Raw genomic sequence first — 15,265 nt, forward strand, 5'->3', positions numbered from 1 at the left:
GCTCTGTACAAAATTAAACGCTTCCCTCCTGGTAATCTGTTTTATGCCAATTTAATTATGACTAGGGTAGCCAACGAAGCTAGAAGAGAAGAAGGGAAAATGTCCCCCCTCAACAACTCCCACATGCCTCAGCAAGTTCACACACTGGACACATACCCACAGATTGCTCACAGGGCATCTCCCTCCCCGCCCCCCAGCCACTCTAGTCCTGACACTCTGACCTCAAGGGCTTCAGCCTGCCATCTTGTACAAGGCTGTCTTCCCCTGCAGAACCATAAAGCCATAATCCCACCTCAGAAAATTAGAAATGATTCTCTAATACTTAACTATCCAAAAACAAGGTCTCCTACAACTTGTGTTACGCACTCAACAAGCATTTGCCGAATAAATGTCCTTTCTCTACAGTACCATCTGCCAAATAAGCATCTAAGACACACAACCAGCAATTCAGTTAACAGTGGATTAACAGGGCTGAGGTGCAGCATCTCTCCAACTCCAACAAGCTTCGCAGGGACTTATGTGCTTAGCACCTGTTTATTATTTATGTTTCCTCAAGAGATAAGCTAAAATAAATCAACTTTTGAAACAATTTTGCAGCTGACAACTCACACATTCCTGCCAAATTTCCCACCCTAAAACCAGAGGATATATTGCTAGTAATTTCCATCTTGCTATTTTAAACTTCATAAATCTCCTTTTAAAACTTCAGTTGCGGGGAGGTTGGGGGAACCAGGTGGTGGGTATTGGAGAGGGCACGGATTGCATGGAGCACTGAGTGTGGTGCAAAAACAATGAATACTGTTACGCTGAAAAGAAATTTAAAAAAAAAAACAAACAGAACTTTACTTGCTTTAGATTTTCTCTTATGTAAATCAGTATTTGTAGCTTATTTTAAATCTTACTTTCCAATACATTTTTAAATAGGATGCTAATTACTTCTCTGGTTAAAAAACATAAACTATACTCTTACCCATCCATAAGCAGTACTGCGCTCGTGTTCTTGAGTGACGTCAGCTACATAGGCAAATATCACAGAGAACGTGACCGAGAAGACTCCAGACACAGAAATCATCGCAAAGTACCACCTATAAAAAGATTATTTTAATTACCAGGAGAGAGGTAGTGTGCATACACTTTTATAATCAGAACCAAAATATCGTGTAAAGATTATAAACCAAAAAATAAATTTAAAAACAAATACATGTATATGTATATTTAAGGATACAAAGGACAACTAATAAAATGATAAGATGGGGACGAAGTAGAAACACACCAAGTCTGTAACAGCTTAAAGGGAGTCAGTACATGCAGCTGAAAAAAATGAAAGAGTAAGGGGATATAATTTTAAAGGCAGCCAATAAAAGAGAAATAAAAACTTAAATTTTCCTGGCTTTAGCTAAGAAAAAGACACATACAGCAAATAACTTAAAAGAGCTACTACACAGGGGCGCCTGGGTGGCTCTGCTGGTTAAGTGTCTGCCTTCGGCTCAGGTCATGATTTCCGGGTCCTGGGACTAAGACCCATGTGGGGGCCCCTGCTCAGCAGGGAGTAAAACTCTGGTCTCCTTCTGCCCTTCCCCTGGCTCTTGCACACACATGCGCATGCTCGCTTGCTCTCAAAATCTCAAAATCTTAAATTAAAATCTTAAAAATAAGTAAAAGAGCTATATAAAAGCAGAAATCATAACAATATTGATGTATTTAAGACTAAAATTTCATTCACAGGCACAGATGCATTAAAAAAAAATCTAGTTAAGATACAACAAAACAAAATTCCACAGAACAAAATGTAGGGTTTATCCTGAGACAAGGATATTTCAGTATTAGAAAATCTAATAAGGGGATCAGGAAAAGATGGCAGGGGAGTAGGGGGCCCTATTTCAACCAGTCCCCTGAATTTAGCTGGATATCTACCAAACCATTCTGAACACTCACAAATCAGCCTGAGATGTAAGAATATATATCTGGATCTCCACAAACAGAATATCTCCAACAGTCTCAAGGTATGAAGCAGGGAGCTGTGATTCTGCGCAGATATTGGAAGATAAGCAGAAGGGAGAGGAAGCCGCCATAAGCCGGCGCTGGGAAGGTGATAAAGCACAGGAGCACAAGAGCGCCCCGTGCTGGGAACCAGGTACAGACTGGTGGACCTGTGGTGGCCAGGAAAAGACTTTACTGCAGGCCCCAGACAGGATCCAGGAGCTACAGGTGTGCGTGCGGAACTGGGGATGGCTTGTGGTTTTAGAAGCACAAAGGGCAGAGACATGCCCGGCCCTGGCTATCACCACTGGGAGTTTTGCTGTGGGGTGCATAGACTGGGGAGGCTGTGGGTTTTAGCAGTGCAGACAGAAATGGAGACAGTGTGGCCTGGAGAGCTCAGTGAAGAGCAGACTGCGATTTCTCTGTCCTGAGACAGAGGTTTGGATGTGGTCACTACTGCTCTGACTCTTGGAAGAAACGCGGAAAGCCGCCTGGGAAAGCAGCCATGGAACGAAAGCCCCCCAAAACCAGTTTTCACTGAGCCCACACCCTGCACCCCAACAGGCGGCATGACAACCCTGCCCAAGCAGGGTTGCCTGAGTAACAGCGCAGCAGGCCCCTCCCCTAGAAGACAGGCTGGAAGAAGAGGCTGACAACCCTAAGGTCCCTATAAAACAGGTGCATGCATCTTGCTTGGGTCGTGCTTAATACTTCTGACTCTGTACATTCCCTCAACCACCCCCCACAACAGAATGATTAAGTGGAGGAACCCCCAACAAAGGAAAGAATCAGATATTGTGGCCTCTGCCACAGACCTAATGGATACGGATATAACCAAGATGTCAGAAACCGACATCAGAGCAACAATTATGAAGTTGATATTTAGGTTTGAGAAAAATATTAGCAAAGACACAGAATCTCTAAGAGCAGAAATGAGATCTAATCAGGCCAAACATAAAAATAATATGAATGAAATGCAGTCTAAACTGGATACTCTGACTGCCAGGGTAAACGAGGCAGAAGAATGAACTATCTTTTGAAGCAGTGATCAAAAACCTCCCAAAAAACAAGAGTCCAGGGCTTGATGGATTCCCAGGGGAATTCTACCAAATATTTAAAGAAGAAATAATACCTATTCTCCTGAAGCTGTTTCAAAAAACAGAAACCGGAGGAAAACTTCCAAACTAATTTCATAAGCCCAGCATTATCTTGATCCCCAAATCGGGCAAAGACCCTCATCAAAAAGGAGAATTACAGACCAAGATGAACATGGATGCCAAAATACTCAACAAGATCCTAGCCCACAGGATCCAACTGTACATTAAAAGGAATATCCATCACAGCCAGGTGTGATTTATTCCTGCGCTGCAAGGGTGGTTCAACATTCACAAATCAATCAATATGACACACTAGTAAGAGAAGAGACAAGAATCACATGGTCCGGGGCGCCTGGGTGGCTCAGTGGGTTAATAAGCCTCTGCCTTCGGCTCAGGTCATGATCTCAGGGTCCTGGGACTGAGTCCCGCATCGGGCTCTCTGCTTGTCAGGGAGCCTGCTCTCTCCTCTCTCTCTCTGTCTGCCTCTCTGCCTACTTGTGATCTCTCTCTGTCAAATAAATAAATAAAATATTAAAAAAAAAATCATATGGTCCTCTCAACTGATGCAGAAAAGGCATTTGACAAAGTACAGCATCCTTTCCTGATTAAAAGTCTTCAGAGTATAGAGATAGAGGGAACATTCCTCAAATTCATAAAAAACATCTATGAAAAGCCCAAAGCGAGTACCATTCTCAATGGGGAAAAGCTGAGAGCTTTTCCCTTAAGATCAGGAACATGACAAGGATGCCCATGCTCACCACTTTTCTTCAACATAGTACTACAAGTCCTAGCAACAACAATCAGACAACAAAATAAAAGGTATTCAAATTGGCAAAGAAGTAGTCAAACTCTCATAGCAGATGACATGATACTTTATGTGGAAAACCCAAAAGACTCCATGCCCCAATTACTAGAACTCATATAGCAATACAGTAATGTGGCAGGATACAAAAATCAGGGCACAGAAATCAGTTGCTTTTCTATACACTAATAATATAACTGTAGATCGAGAAATTTAAAGAATCGATTCCATTTATAACAGCACCAAAACCCCTAAGATACCTTGGAATAAACCTAACCAGAGAGGCAAAGGATCTATACTCAAGGAACTACAGAACACTTATGAAAGAAATTGAAGAAGACACAAAAAGATGGAAAAACATTCCATGCTCATGGACTGGAAGAATAAACATTGTTAAAATGTCTATGCTGCCCAAAGCAATCTTTTAACCCCTATCAAAATAACATTGGCATTTTCCAAAGAGCTAGAACAAACAATCCTAAAATTTGTATGGAACCAGAAAAGACCCCAAATCACCAAGGAAATACTGAAAAAGATAAACAAGCTGGGGGCATCATGTTGCCTGATTTCAAGCTACATTACAAAACTATGATCACTAAGACAGCATGGTATTGGCACAAAAATCAATGGAACAGAATAGAGAGCCCAGATATAGACCCTCAACTCTATGGTCAACTAATCTTTGATAAAGCAGGAAAAATATCCCATGGACAAAAGACAGTCTCTTCAATAAATGGTGCTGGGAAAATTGGACAGCTATATACAGAAGAATGAAACCGGACCATCCTCTTGCACCATACACAAAGATAAATTCAAAATGAATGAGAGACCTCAATGTGAGACAGGAATCCATCAAAATCCTAGAGAATAACACAGGCAGTAACCTCTTCGACATCGGCCACAGCAACTTCTTGCAAGATATGTCTCCGAAGGCAAGGGAAACATAAGTGAAAATGAACTTTTGAGACTTCATCAAGATAAAAGTCTTTTGCACAGCAAAGGAAAGAGTCAACAAAACAAAGAGGCAACCCACGGAATGGGAGAAGATATTTGCAAATGATACCACAGATAAAGGGCTGATATCCAAGATCTATGAAGAACTTTCCAAACACCCAAAACCAAATTTTCAAGTCAAGAAATGGACACAAGACATGAACAGACAGACACTTCTCCAAAGATGACATACAAATGGCTAACGGACACATTAAAAAATGTTCTATATCATGAGCCATCAGGGAAATTCAAGTCAAAACCACAATGAGATACCACCTTACACCAGTTAGAACAGCTAAAATTAACAAGGCAGGAAACAACAGATGTTGGTGAGGATGCAGAGAAAGGGGAACCCTCCTACACTGTTGGTGGGAATGCAAGCTGGTGCAGCCACTTTGGAAAAACAGTACAGAGGTTCCTCAAAAAGTTAAAAATAGAGCTACCCTATGACCTAGCCACTGCACTACTAGGTATTTACCCCAAATATACAGATGTAGTGAAAAAAAGGGGCACATACACCCCAATGTTCACAGCAGCAATGTTACAACAGCCAAACTGTGGAAGGAGCTGAGATGCCCTTCAGCAGACGAATGGATAAAGAAGATGTGGTGTGTATATACAGTGGAATACCACACGGCCATCAGAAAGGGTGAACACCTACCTCTAAATCAACATGGATGGGACTGGAGGGGATTCTGCTGAGTGAAATAAGTCAAGGAGAGAAAGACAATTATGATATGGTTTCATTTATATGTGGAACATAAGGAATAGCATAGAGGACATTAGGAATAGGAAGGGAAAAATGAAGTGGGGGAAATCAGAGGGGGAGACAAGCCATGAGAGACTATGGACTCCGGGAAACAAACTTAGGGTTTCAGAGGGGAGTGGGGTGGGGGGATGGATCAGCCTCGTGATGGGTATTAAGGAGCGCACATACTGCAATGAGCACTGGGTGTTATACGTAAACAATTAATCATGGAACACTACATCAAAGACTAATGAACTACTGCATGATGACTAACTTAGCATAATAAAAAGTTTTTTTTAAAAAAGAAAATCTCTTAATATAATTCTTCATAGTAACAAATTTTTCAATGCACTCAACACTCAAATGATGAAACATTACAACATTTGCTTTATATACATGAGATGTTAAGTCCATTATCACTTTTACTTAGCATTATTCATTAATCAACATAAGCAAAAGCAACAGTATGAAAATGGGAAGGGAAGAGGCAAAATCATTTGAAAATCTAAAGAAAAAAATATTTTAAGATATTGAGAGGACATTAAAAAAGCCCTCATTTATTGGAAAAGCATGGAAAAGCATGACTTGTACTCGGAAAGACTCAGTAATTATTTAATAAAAATTCATCATCTCGCAGAAAATAAAAGGACCCACTAAACCAACATATTTATAATTTAACAAATACTGACATAAAATTATCATATGATCAAACAAGGGCATTTTCACATGATCCAAAAAAGAAATAGTAATGCATTAAAACACACACACACACACACACACACACACACACACACAACCTTTCATTTTAAGGTGTGTTCTTCACACCTTATGACGAGCATCTCGGCAACAGAAATTTTGGCCAAATACCATCTTCTGGAACCAAGAAAAACAACTAAGGTACAGCTCAGGTGCAAATTCCAAACCATCTTTGGTACTTAGTTATATGTTAAGTATTCTCTCCCTATTTATCAAGAAAAAATAAGATCAAATTCATATTATGATTTAGAACAGTCTCTTGGTCTCACTACCGTGTACTCAAAAGTGACTCGTGTCTATTGATGTAAACTTTTTTCATCAGTGCCCTAGAGAGCAGTGAGATGACAACACATTTACGGTCAGCTGCGTCAAAGGGGTGAGTACAGGGACTGTCAGCCCCTCCCAGGACCCAATCCTTTAACTGACCTGGGCAACAACAGCTGCTCTTAGAGACATTTTTAAATTTTTTTTTTAAAGATCTTTATTTATTTATTTGACAGAGAGAGATTGCAAGTAGGCAGAGGCAGGCAGAGAGGTAGAAGCAGACTCCCCGCTGAGCAGAGAGCCCGATGCAGGGCTTGATCCCAGGACCCTGGGATCACGATCCAAGCCAAAGGCAAAGCTTTAACCCACCGAGCCACCCAGGTGCCCCCACTTAGAGACATCTTTAAACATCTTAGAGCCCAAATTGGCTTTCAGTATTACCAAAGAAATCAAATATAAATACAGGTATCAACTGCTTTGAAATGGTTAAGAAATGCTTTGCAGACGTATTATTCACATGTGACCCCAAACAAAGCCACTCACCAAGGGCTGATCCTCATCAGTGGAATTGGGAAGCAGGTGAAGAACACGGTGCCGAGGAGAAAGGGTTTCCTCCCCCACACATCAGACAGAGCGCCTATGAGGGGGGCACTCAGAAAAGACAGCAGGCCCTGGATAGGAAAGCAGAAACAAACGTCAAATTTACAATGTGGTCCCCCGATCACTTCTAATTCTTACTTTCTGAATGCTCCAATTTATTTCACTGGCCCCAAAACAGACTAATTTGAAACATTAAATATAAAGTGTCATTTAAAAACATTCTAATGAAATAAGTCAAGCAGAGAAAGACAATTATAATATGGTTTTAGTCATATGTGGAACAGAAGGAATAGCACGGAAGACCACTGGGGAAGGAAGGGAAAACTGAAGGGGGAGAAATCAGAAAGGGAGAGGAATTATGAGAAACTATAGGCTCTGGAAAACAGCTGAAGGTTTCAGAGGGGAGAGGGGAGAGGGATGGGGTAGCTGGGTGATGGGTATTAAGGAGAGCACATACTGCAATGAGCACTGGGTGTTGTATGCAATTAATGAATCACTTAAAACTACATCAAAAACTGATGATGTACTACACAGCGGATAACTGAACAATGAAAAACCCTACATCATTACAAGTCAGCCCATTAGCACGGTCTAACTGCCCAGAGCAGTCAATTTACCATTAAAATTTCATTTGTTTATTGCCCAAATAAAAACAGGACTGGAAAAAAAAAAATCCTAACAAATTTCTAAGCATGCGGTCAGAAAATGGAAAATGGCGGGCGGGGGGAGCTTACTTTTCTGGAGAAGCAGTATTATGAACTATGTACACCTACAGATGGCCCATGAGATGAACACACACCAAGCATGCAGCAAGAGGCCAGAAACTTAATTCAGTTTAATAAATATGCATAGCTCCAAATAGTGCTGCAATGAAGACACTTTCTTGCCTGCTTGGCCCCGACCCTGATCCTCCCTACAATATGTGCTCCCCTTATGAGCTGCAAACCTCCATTCCGATCCCTTCTTTAAACCCTGGTCTTGGGTGGTCTTGGGGCACCTGGGTGGCTCAGTCACTTAAGTGTCCGACCGTTGGTTTCAGCTTGGGTCATGTCGGAATCATGAGACTGGGCCCTGCATCGGGCTCTGAACTCAGTGTAGGGACTGCTTTAGAGTCTCTCCTTCTTCCCTCTCTGCTCCACCCCCTCATTCATACTCGTTCTCTCTAAAATAATAATAAAAAATCTTTAAAACCCTGCCGTAGCCTCCATTGTGCAGTTTAAAATTTTTCAGTGGGTACTTATGGGTGAAATAATGAGTTTCTGAACTTAACTTTTATAAAAAAAAATGAGTAGGGGAAAACGGAGACAGAGGAGACAAGAGTAGGAAAATGTTGATAAATAATGAAACTGGGTGGTAAGTGCATGGGTTTCATTATATTTTCTACTGCTGTGTATCTGAAATTGCTCAGCATTGCATACACACAGTACCCGCCAAAATCCGGCACCTAACACACATTCTGTGCTTTTGGCTATATGTAGTACTTCTTAGTTTTCTGATATGGCATTTTCCTTTGTGCCAACGGGACTTCGCTGTGCCTGCATACACTTCCCACACTTGAGACTTCATACAATGTTTTAAAATATGCCATTTTTAAACAAAAAAAATGAGAAGGCAGATGGCTGGGTGGCTCAGTCCCTTAAGCGTCTGCCTTCGGCTCAGGTCATGATCTCAGGGTCCTGGGATCGAGTCCCACACATCAGGCTCCTTGCTCAGTGGGGAGCCTGCTTCTCCCTGTCTGCCACTCTCCTGCTTGTGCTCTCTCTCCCTCTCTCTTTGAAAAGTAAATAAATAAAATCTTTTAAAAAGGCCAAACATTAAAGAAATATTTAAAGTAACATAGTTTTTACAGAAAAAATATACTGTCTTCCAGATTATGGATTTTAAATGGTAATTTAATCTATCCATTAAAATATTATTTTAATCAAATTCTTAGTAACAGTGATAGATACTGAAAACATCTTCTGGGACAACCTACCCCCCCCCTTTTTTAAAGATTTTATTTATTTATTTGAGAGAGCGAGAGAGAGAGCAAGAGAGGGGAGGTCAGAAGGAGAAGCAGACTCCTCGTGGAGCTGGGAGTCCAATGCGGGACTCCATCCCAGGACTCCAGGATCATAACCTGAGCTGAAGGAAGTTGCTTAACCAACTGAGCCACCCAGGCACCGGACAACCTTTTTTTTTTTTTTTTTTTTTTTTTTTAAGATTTTTATTTATTTATTTGAGAGAGAATGAGTGAGAGAGAGCATGAGAGAGGAGAAGGTCAGAGGGAGAAGCAGACTCCCCAAGGAGCTGGGAGCCCGATGCGGGACTTGATCCTGGAAGTCCGGGATCATGACCTGAGCTGAAGGTAGTCGCTCAACCCACTGAGCCACCCAGGCGCCCCGGACAACCTTTTTTATTAAGATTCTAACATACAATCTCATGCAGCTGACCCCTGAAGAACACAGTTTGGGGCAATAACACCCTCTACATCATGTAGTCAAAAATCCACATATGGGGGCACCTGGGTGGCTCAGTTGTTAGGCATCTGCCTTTGGCTCAGGTCATGATCCCAGGGTCCTAGGAACGGGCCCCACACTGGGCTCCCTCTCAGCGGGGGAGTCTGCTTCTCCCTCTTCCTCTGCTTGTGTACGCTCTCAAATAAATAAAATCTTTAAAAAAAGTCCACATATAATTTTTGACTTCCCCAAAACTAAACTGTTTGACCAGAAGCTTTATCAATAATGTAAACAGTTGATTAATGATATTTTGTATATCATTATTTGTATATTTTATGTATTACATACTGTATTCTTTTTTTTTTTTCATAATGTATTCTTAAAGTAAGCTAATGAAAAGAAAATGTTAGGAAGATCGTAACCGAAAATACATGACAGCCTAAAGAAAAAAACAGTCTGCAAGTGAACCCATGCAATTCAAACCTGGGTTGTTCAAGGTCAACTGTACTTGGCTCTTTGGAAAACATGAATTTCTACAAATCACTTTTCCTACCCCAGAGTGATGTCTTTACTACCCGACCTGGCCCCAGATGCTATCAGGCCACATTGTGAGAGCAACAGATTGAGGGTATTTGTACCCTGACAGAATCTGCAAATGAGAACAAAATGTTTAAAAAGTAACACCAGACAGACCTCAGACCCCTTTTCTTAATCAGAAATACCACTGATTCTCATTACCCACAGCAGTTATGTTCTATAAGGCTGCGAGAAACACTGAACTAGAGAACGTGGAACCACTGCTCCTTAGCTTCCTGTCAGGCTCTGGCCACCTAATTCCATTAACTGATCAATACACAACCATGATTTATCTGTGTTTCTCTTTAAAGACACTATACTTACTATATATTGTTGACCTATGAACACTGAACTCTAAATCAACAGCACCATGACTCATGCCTTGAATGAGGCTTATCTGACAGTATATTCTCCGTAAGGCACATCACAATATCCCGCACTTAAAGATACTAGTCAGTACTGCTGCACTACCCTTGGGTACATTTCAAATAGCCAAATCACCAACAAAAGACACGAAGATGCAAAAAACGTGGCACTAAATGGACCACAAGGACACAGGTACAGAGTAAGACCTCAAACAGACAAAAATTCGAAATTAGAAATGAGGGGCTGGTACCTGACACTCCCCCTCACCCAGGGGGGCATGAAGGACCACGGAAGCACTGTGCTGATCTGGGGTCACAGATAAACTCACTGAGTAGGTGGATTTGCAAACATGAAATCCAAACATAATGAGGATCAGTGGGTACTATGCTATCCCAGCCCAACCAGTACTAGATGCAACACGGTGTGTAGGAGTCTGGGTGCAGATGGCAAAATTCACCAACGGCTCACACAGTCGTTACAGTTAGTTAACTTCCCAGCAGACATGGGTGTTTACAGTGGCATAATTAATTGGCCAGTATTTTTTTTTTAAGATTTTATTTTACTTATTTGACAGAGGGAAAGAGAGAGAGAGAGAGGGTACAAGCTGGAGAAGCAGCAGAGGGAGGGAGAAGCAGGCTCCTCACTGAGCAGGGAGCCCAACAACGTGGGGCTGGATCCCAGGACCCCAGGAGCATGACCCGAGCCAAAGGCAGAAACTTAACCAACGTAAGCCACTCAGGCGCCTTGGCCAGTATTTCTGACATGACTTTTTGGCTCTAATTAGAGTTTATCGTTCAATTATATGCAATTATCCAAGTAACATTTTTTTTTCCAAGTAACATTTTAAAGCATACATAGAATGACAAAACGCACCTGAAGCAAACATATATGAATTTTACACTTCATATAGCCATCATAAAAGTTTTAAGCATACGTTTTCCTTAACATATGCAGTTGGCAAATATTTGACTGAAACAGCTGGGTTGGTATTTTTAAAACCAAAAATGTTTTTTGTTTTCTTTCAAATAGCATAATTAACTTTGCAAATGAATGTGAGGGAGCAATGGCTCCACAGAATAGAGTACAAAGTCATTTAACTACTTCTGAAAATTTTCACTTTTCCTTGAAAAAGTTCACATACTATGACAAATTTTCAGTATTCTTTAATAAGCTATGAAGAACTTGCAACATGTAGACTTGGTTACCCCCAAATTAGATTTGTTCATTTTCTAGATTCTAGATTTTAGATCAATTTTAGATTTGTTGAATTTCTCATTTCTTAAAAGACCAGAGAAAATCATACACCAATGGAACCGTGTTTTTATTTGTGTAATTGACTAGAACAAATATTTTCACACAAAAACAGTATTAACACAGGGTTACCTCTCTGACTTAGGGCCCACTGAGACCCCGCACAGTACAGAGCTTCCCTTCAGAGGGTACGCATCAGTCAATGCAAGAAGGCAAATGAGAAATGTGACACATAAAGTGATTTTAATTTGATTAAAGTTTGGAAAAGTCAATCTGCAAAGCTGGAGAAGGGTCAAAGAACAGTTGGTGCCAGAGCCTTCAAGGAAATAATGATACAGGCAGGAAGGCTAGGGCGTGTTGTTTTGTTTTGAGGTAAAGGAGCAAAGTAGGAAAGAGTCACTAAAAGAAAGAACTAAAAAGCAGATGAAGGTGAAATTGTTTTAATTAAAATATAAACAGACTTTTCCTACTTAGAAGTAGTAGGTCCCTACTTCAAATCCTGACTCCAAGAAAGCTCAGTGTATGTTCTAAAGTAATAACAGTAACATCCACATATGCCAAACTCTTCCACGCCTTTCACACACGTTTCCTGACGCTGTGACGTAGGTGCTATCAGGGTAAGCAGCTAGCCCGAGGCCGTAAGCAGCAGAGGCAGGTTTTGGCTCAGATGTGAGGTGGCTTCAGAACCCGAGTCCCAACCCATAAGTCCACAATTCAAACCAATTCTTAATCTGTTAACATTTCAGGGTCTCCAACCTAAAGCACATAAAGTACTAGTCTTTCCCACTTGTGGGTACTCTTACATGTTTATTTTATTTCTTTTATTTTAAATATTTATTTTGGGGGTTGGGGGGAGAAAGCTCACAAATAGGAAGGACAGAGGATCCCAGGCAGACTCTATGCTGAGTGTGGAGGCTGATGCAGGGCTCTGTCCCCCAACTATGAGTTCATGACCTGAGCTGAAACCAAGAGCTGGATGCTTCACTGACTGCCATCCAGGCACCCCACACCTAATTTATTAAATGGATGAATTAGCAGTCTATCATGAAAAGACTGTACTTAAAACATGAAGCCATTTCTCAAGTAGGTTGTCTGACAATTGTATTTACAGATAATAAAAAGGATAATCTTTAAATTTTTGTCCAAATTAAGAATTATTCCGTGTGTGTGTGTGTGTGTGTGTGTGTGTGTGTGTATGTAGGGAAACCATTCTGTACCTACAAATACCAAAGAGTAGCGTGAGGGAACCTTAAAGATATCTTGTTTTTGACTCTAATTCTTAAAAACATCAACCAACAAGCGCCTGGGCAATTCAGTTAAGCATCTGACTCAATTTCGGCTCAGATAGTGATCTCAGGGTTGTAAGATGGAGCCCCGTGCCAGGCTCCACACTCAGGAGGGAGTCTGCTTGAGATTCTCTCTCTCCCTTTGCCCCTACCCTCACTTGTGCGCACTCCCTCTCTCAAATAAATAAATAAATAAACTTTTAAAAAAAGTCAAAAGTTTCCGTGTGTACTTATGCTAAGCTACTATTGCTGATTTAATTCATTTAAATAGCAGAATGAGACAGATGAGCAGCAGCTCTGGGCACTACAGAAACTTATTAAATATCCCTGGAAGAGCATCCTGGCAGAGGATCTACTTGCCATTTCCTTAATCAAAGTTGATGGTCAAGTCTAGACTGAGAAGCAGCACATCTGCATGTGAACCCCTGCAGCCACCCCATTAGCTGGCCTGCTGGGTCTTCTACTTTTTCCCCTTTCCCCAGCCTTCACTGTGATGTCGAAGCTAGACCAGATCATCACTTCCTGCTTTAACGCCACCCTCTTCATACTGATCACTCTAGGCATAAACCAACCCTGGACACATGACCTGCTGAGTCTGGGACACTGATATGTGTACTTTTGTAATAAATACAAAACATAGCTGCTGAAGAGAAAAGTTTCAACAAGTTACAAGGCAGACATCAGGTCATCAGACCAATTGGGTTTAATGATGAAAATGATTACAGTCAGTCCACCTGCTGCTATCAACCAGCAGTCATAACGAGACTTCACCAGCCAAGTCACACCTGGCTCTCAGTCTGGTATAACATTTTTGACAAAGTGTAGCTACAACTATTGTGATGCTGTCACCTTGGCTAGGCTGTAGCACCCAGTTGTTTCATCAACTGTCGTGTGGGGGTTCCTGTGAAGGTTATTTTGTTGCAGTTGGTTTTAAAGTAAAGGGTATCACCTTCAATAATATGGGAAGAGGCTCATCCAATTAGCTGATGGCCTTAAGAGCAAAAGCTGAGGTTTCCAGAAGAATGACTTCTGCCTTGGGACTGACTATAGGATCAACTCTTGCCTGAGTTCAGCCTGCCCGACAAATTTCAGACTTGCTAACTCCAAATCATCCAAGTCCATTTCTTAAAATAATTCTTTCAATGTATGTTATTAATCTGTTATTAATCTGTAATGAAAAGAAAAATTTGCTAATATTTATTTAGATTGTCATTTCAAACCTTAGGAAATAAAGTGTTTTATTTCCTTATAAAAAACTTATCCAGAGTCACATGAACAGCGCTTGCTGTCCTACTAAGCCAGGTAACATATAATGTGCGGTCAGCGTCTTCCGAGCATTGGCAAACTGTCTGATGCCTTTCTAAATTGGAATCAGCTTGCAACATTTTGCCCTTTATGTTTTCAATGTCATGAAATACCATCTCTGAGAGCTCCTTCAGTGTGAAGCATTTTGCTGACATCATTTCCCGGGGACATCTTCATCACACTGTTCTCCTTTATGCTGCTGAGTTTATCTTAGTAAGTTCCTCGGGCTGTACACCCAACCAGCCCATTTCTTCTATGACTCTGCAGAGGCTCTACACGAATCTCACTTCTAGCATTATCAGTAATTACTTCCTCACTGCACTTCCACTCTTGTTGGCCAGTTCCTTTTCAATGATCTGTTTTTGTGAAGTGTTATAGGGGTTTATCACTGGAGCCAAGGAGGCAACACAGCTGCATGCTTTGCTCTCTGTTCAAGAACTAAGAGATGCACAGTGACCAGTCACCAACATTCTGAAGTGCCACGAATGGTTACCGATGATGGTGTTCACCTGTGATTTATGTAGTGTTCCGTGGACTGAGGAGCTAGCAGCAGTTCATACTTTATGCAATTACTCAGAGTTAACAGACCATGGTGATGGAGATTTGAGCTGTACTGTTGCAGGGATTGGAATTTTTTAACTGAACCTGAATAACTGAATTCTGTGCATTCCAGCATGTGCAAGAAGAGGGCTGCCTATACTTCGTATGATTTTTTTAATGTCACAGAGAAATTATTATGCTATACAATTAGTGACGGCTGATACAAGAAGATAAATTGTTAGTCTCTGTGTAAGCTGGATCTT

The 15,265-nt window shown here is 41.1% G+C and overlaps 1 protein-coding gene across 2 annotated transcripts in view; it reads right to left on the reverse strand.

Moving 5' to 3' along the window:
- LOC111153643 (major facilitator superfamily domain containing 14B) overlaps window positions 1-15,265 on the reverse strand; it is a 73,237-nt gene that overhangs the window by 17,589 nt on the left and 40,383 nt on the right. For both annotated transcript variants that reach the window (XM_022512788.1, XM_022512789.1), the window contains exons 4-5: window positions 7,184-7,311; window positions 971-1,085 (exon numbers count right to left, since the gene is read on the reverse strand). In XM_022512788.1, coding sequence (XP_022368496.1) covers window positions 971-1,085; window positions 7,184-7,311 — 243 coding nt within the window. The remainder of the gene's footprint in view (window positions 1-970; window positions 1,086-7,183; window positions 7,312-15,265) is intronic.

Source organism: Enhydra lutris, unplaced genomic scaffold, assembly GCF_002288905.1.
Source record: "Enhydra lutris kenyoni isolate GAN:26980312 unplaced genomic scaffold, ASM228890v2 scaffoldscaffold33, whole genome shotgun sequence".
Taxonomy (NCBI): Eukaryota; Metazoa; Chordata; class Mammalia; order Carnivora; family Mustelidae; genus Enhydra; species Enhydra lutris.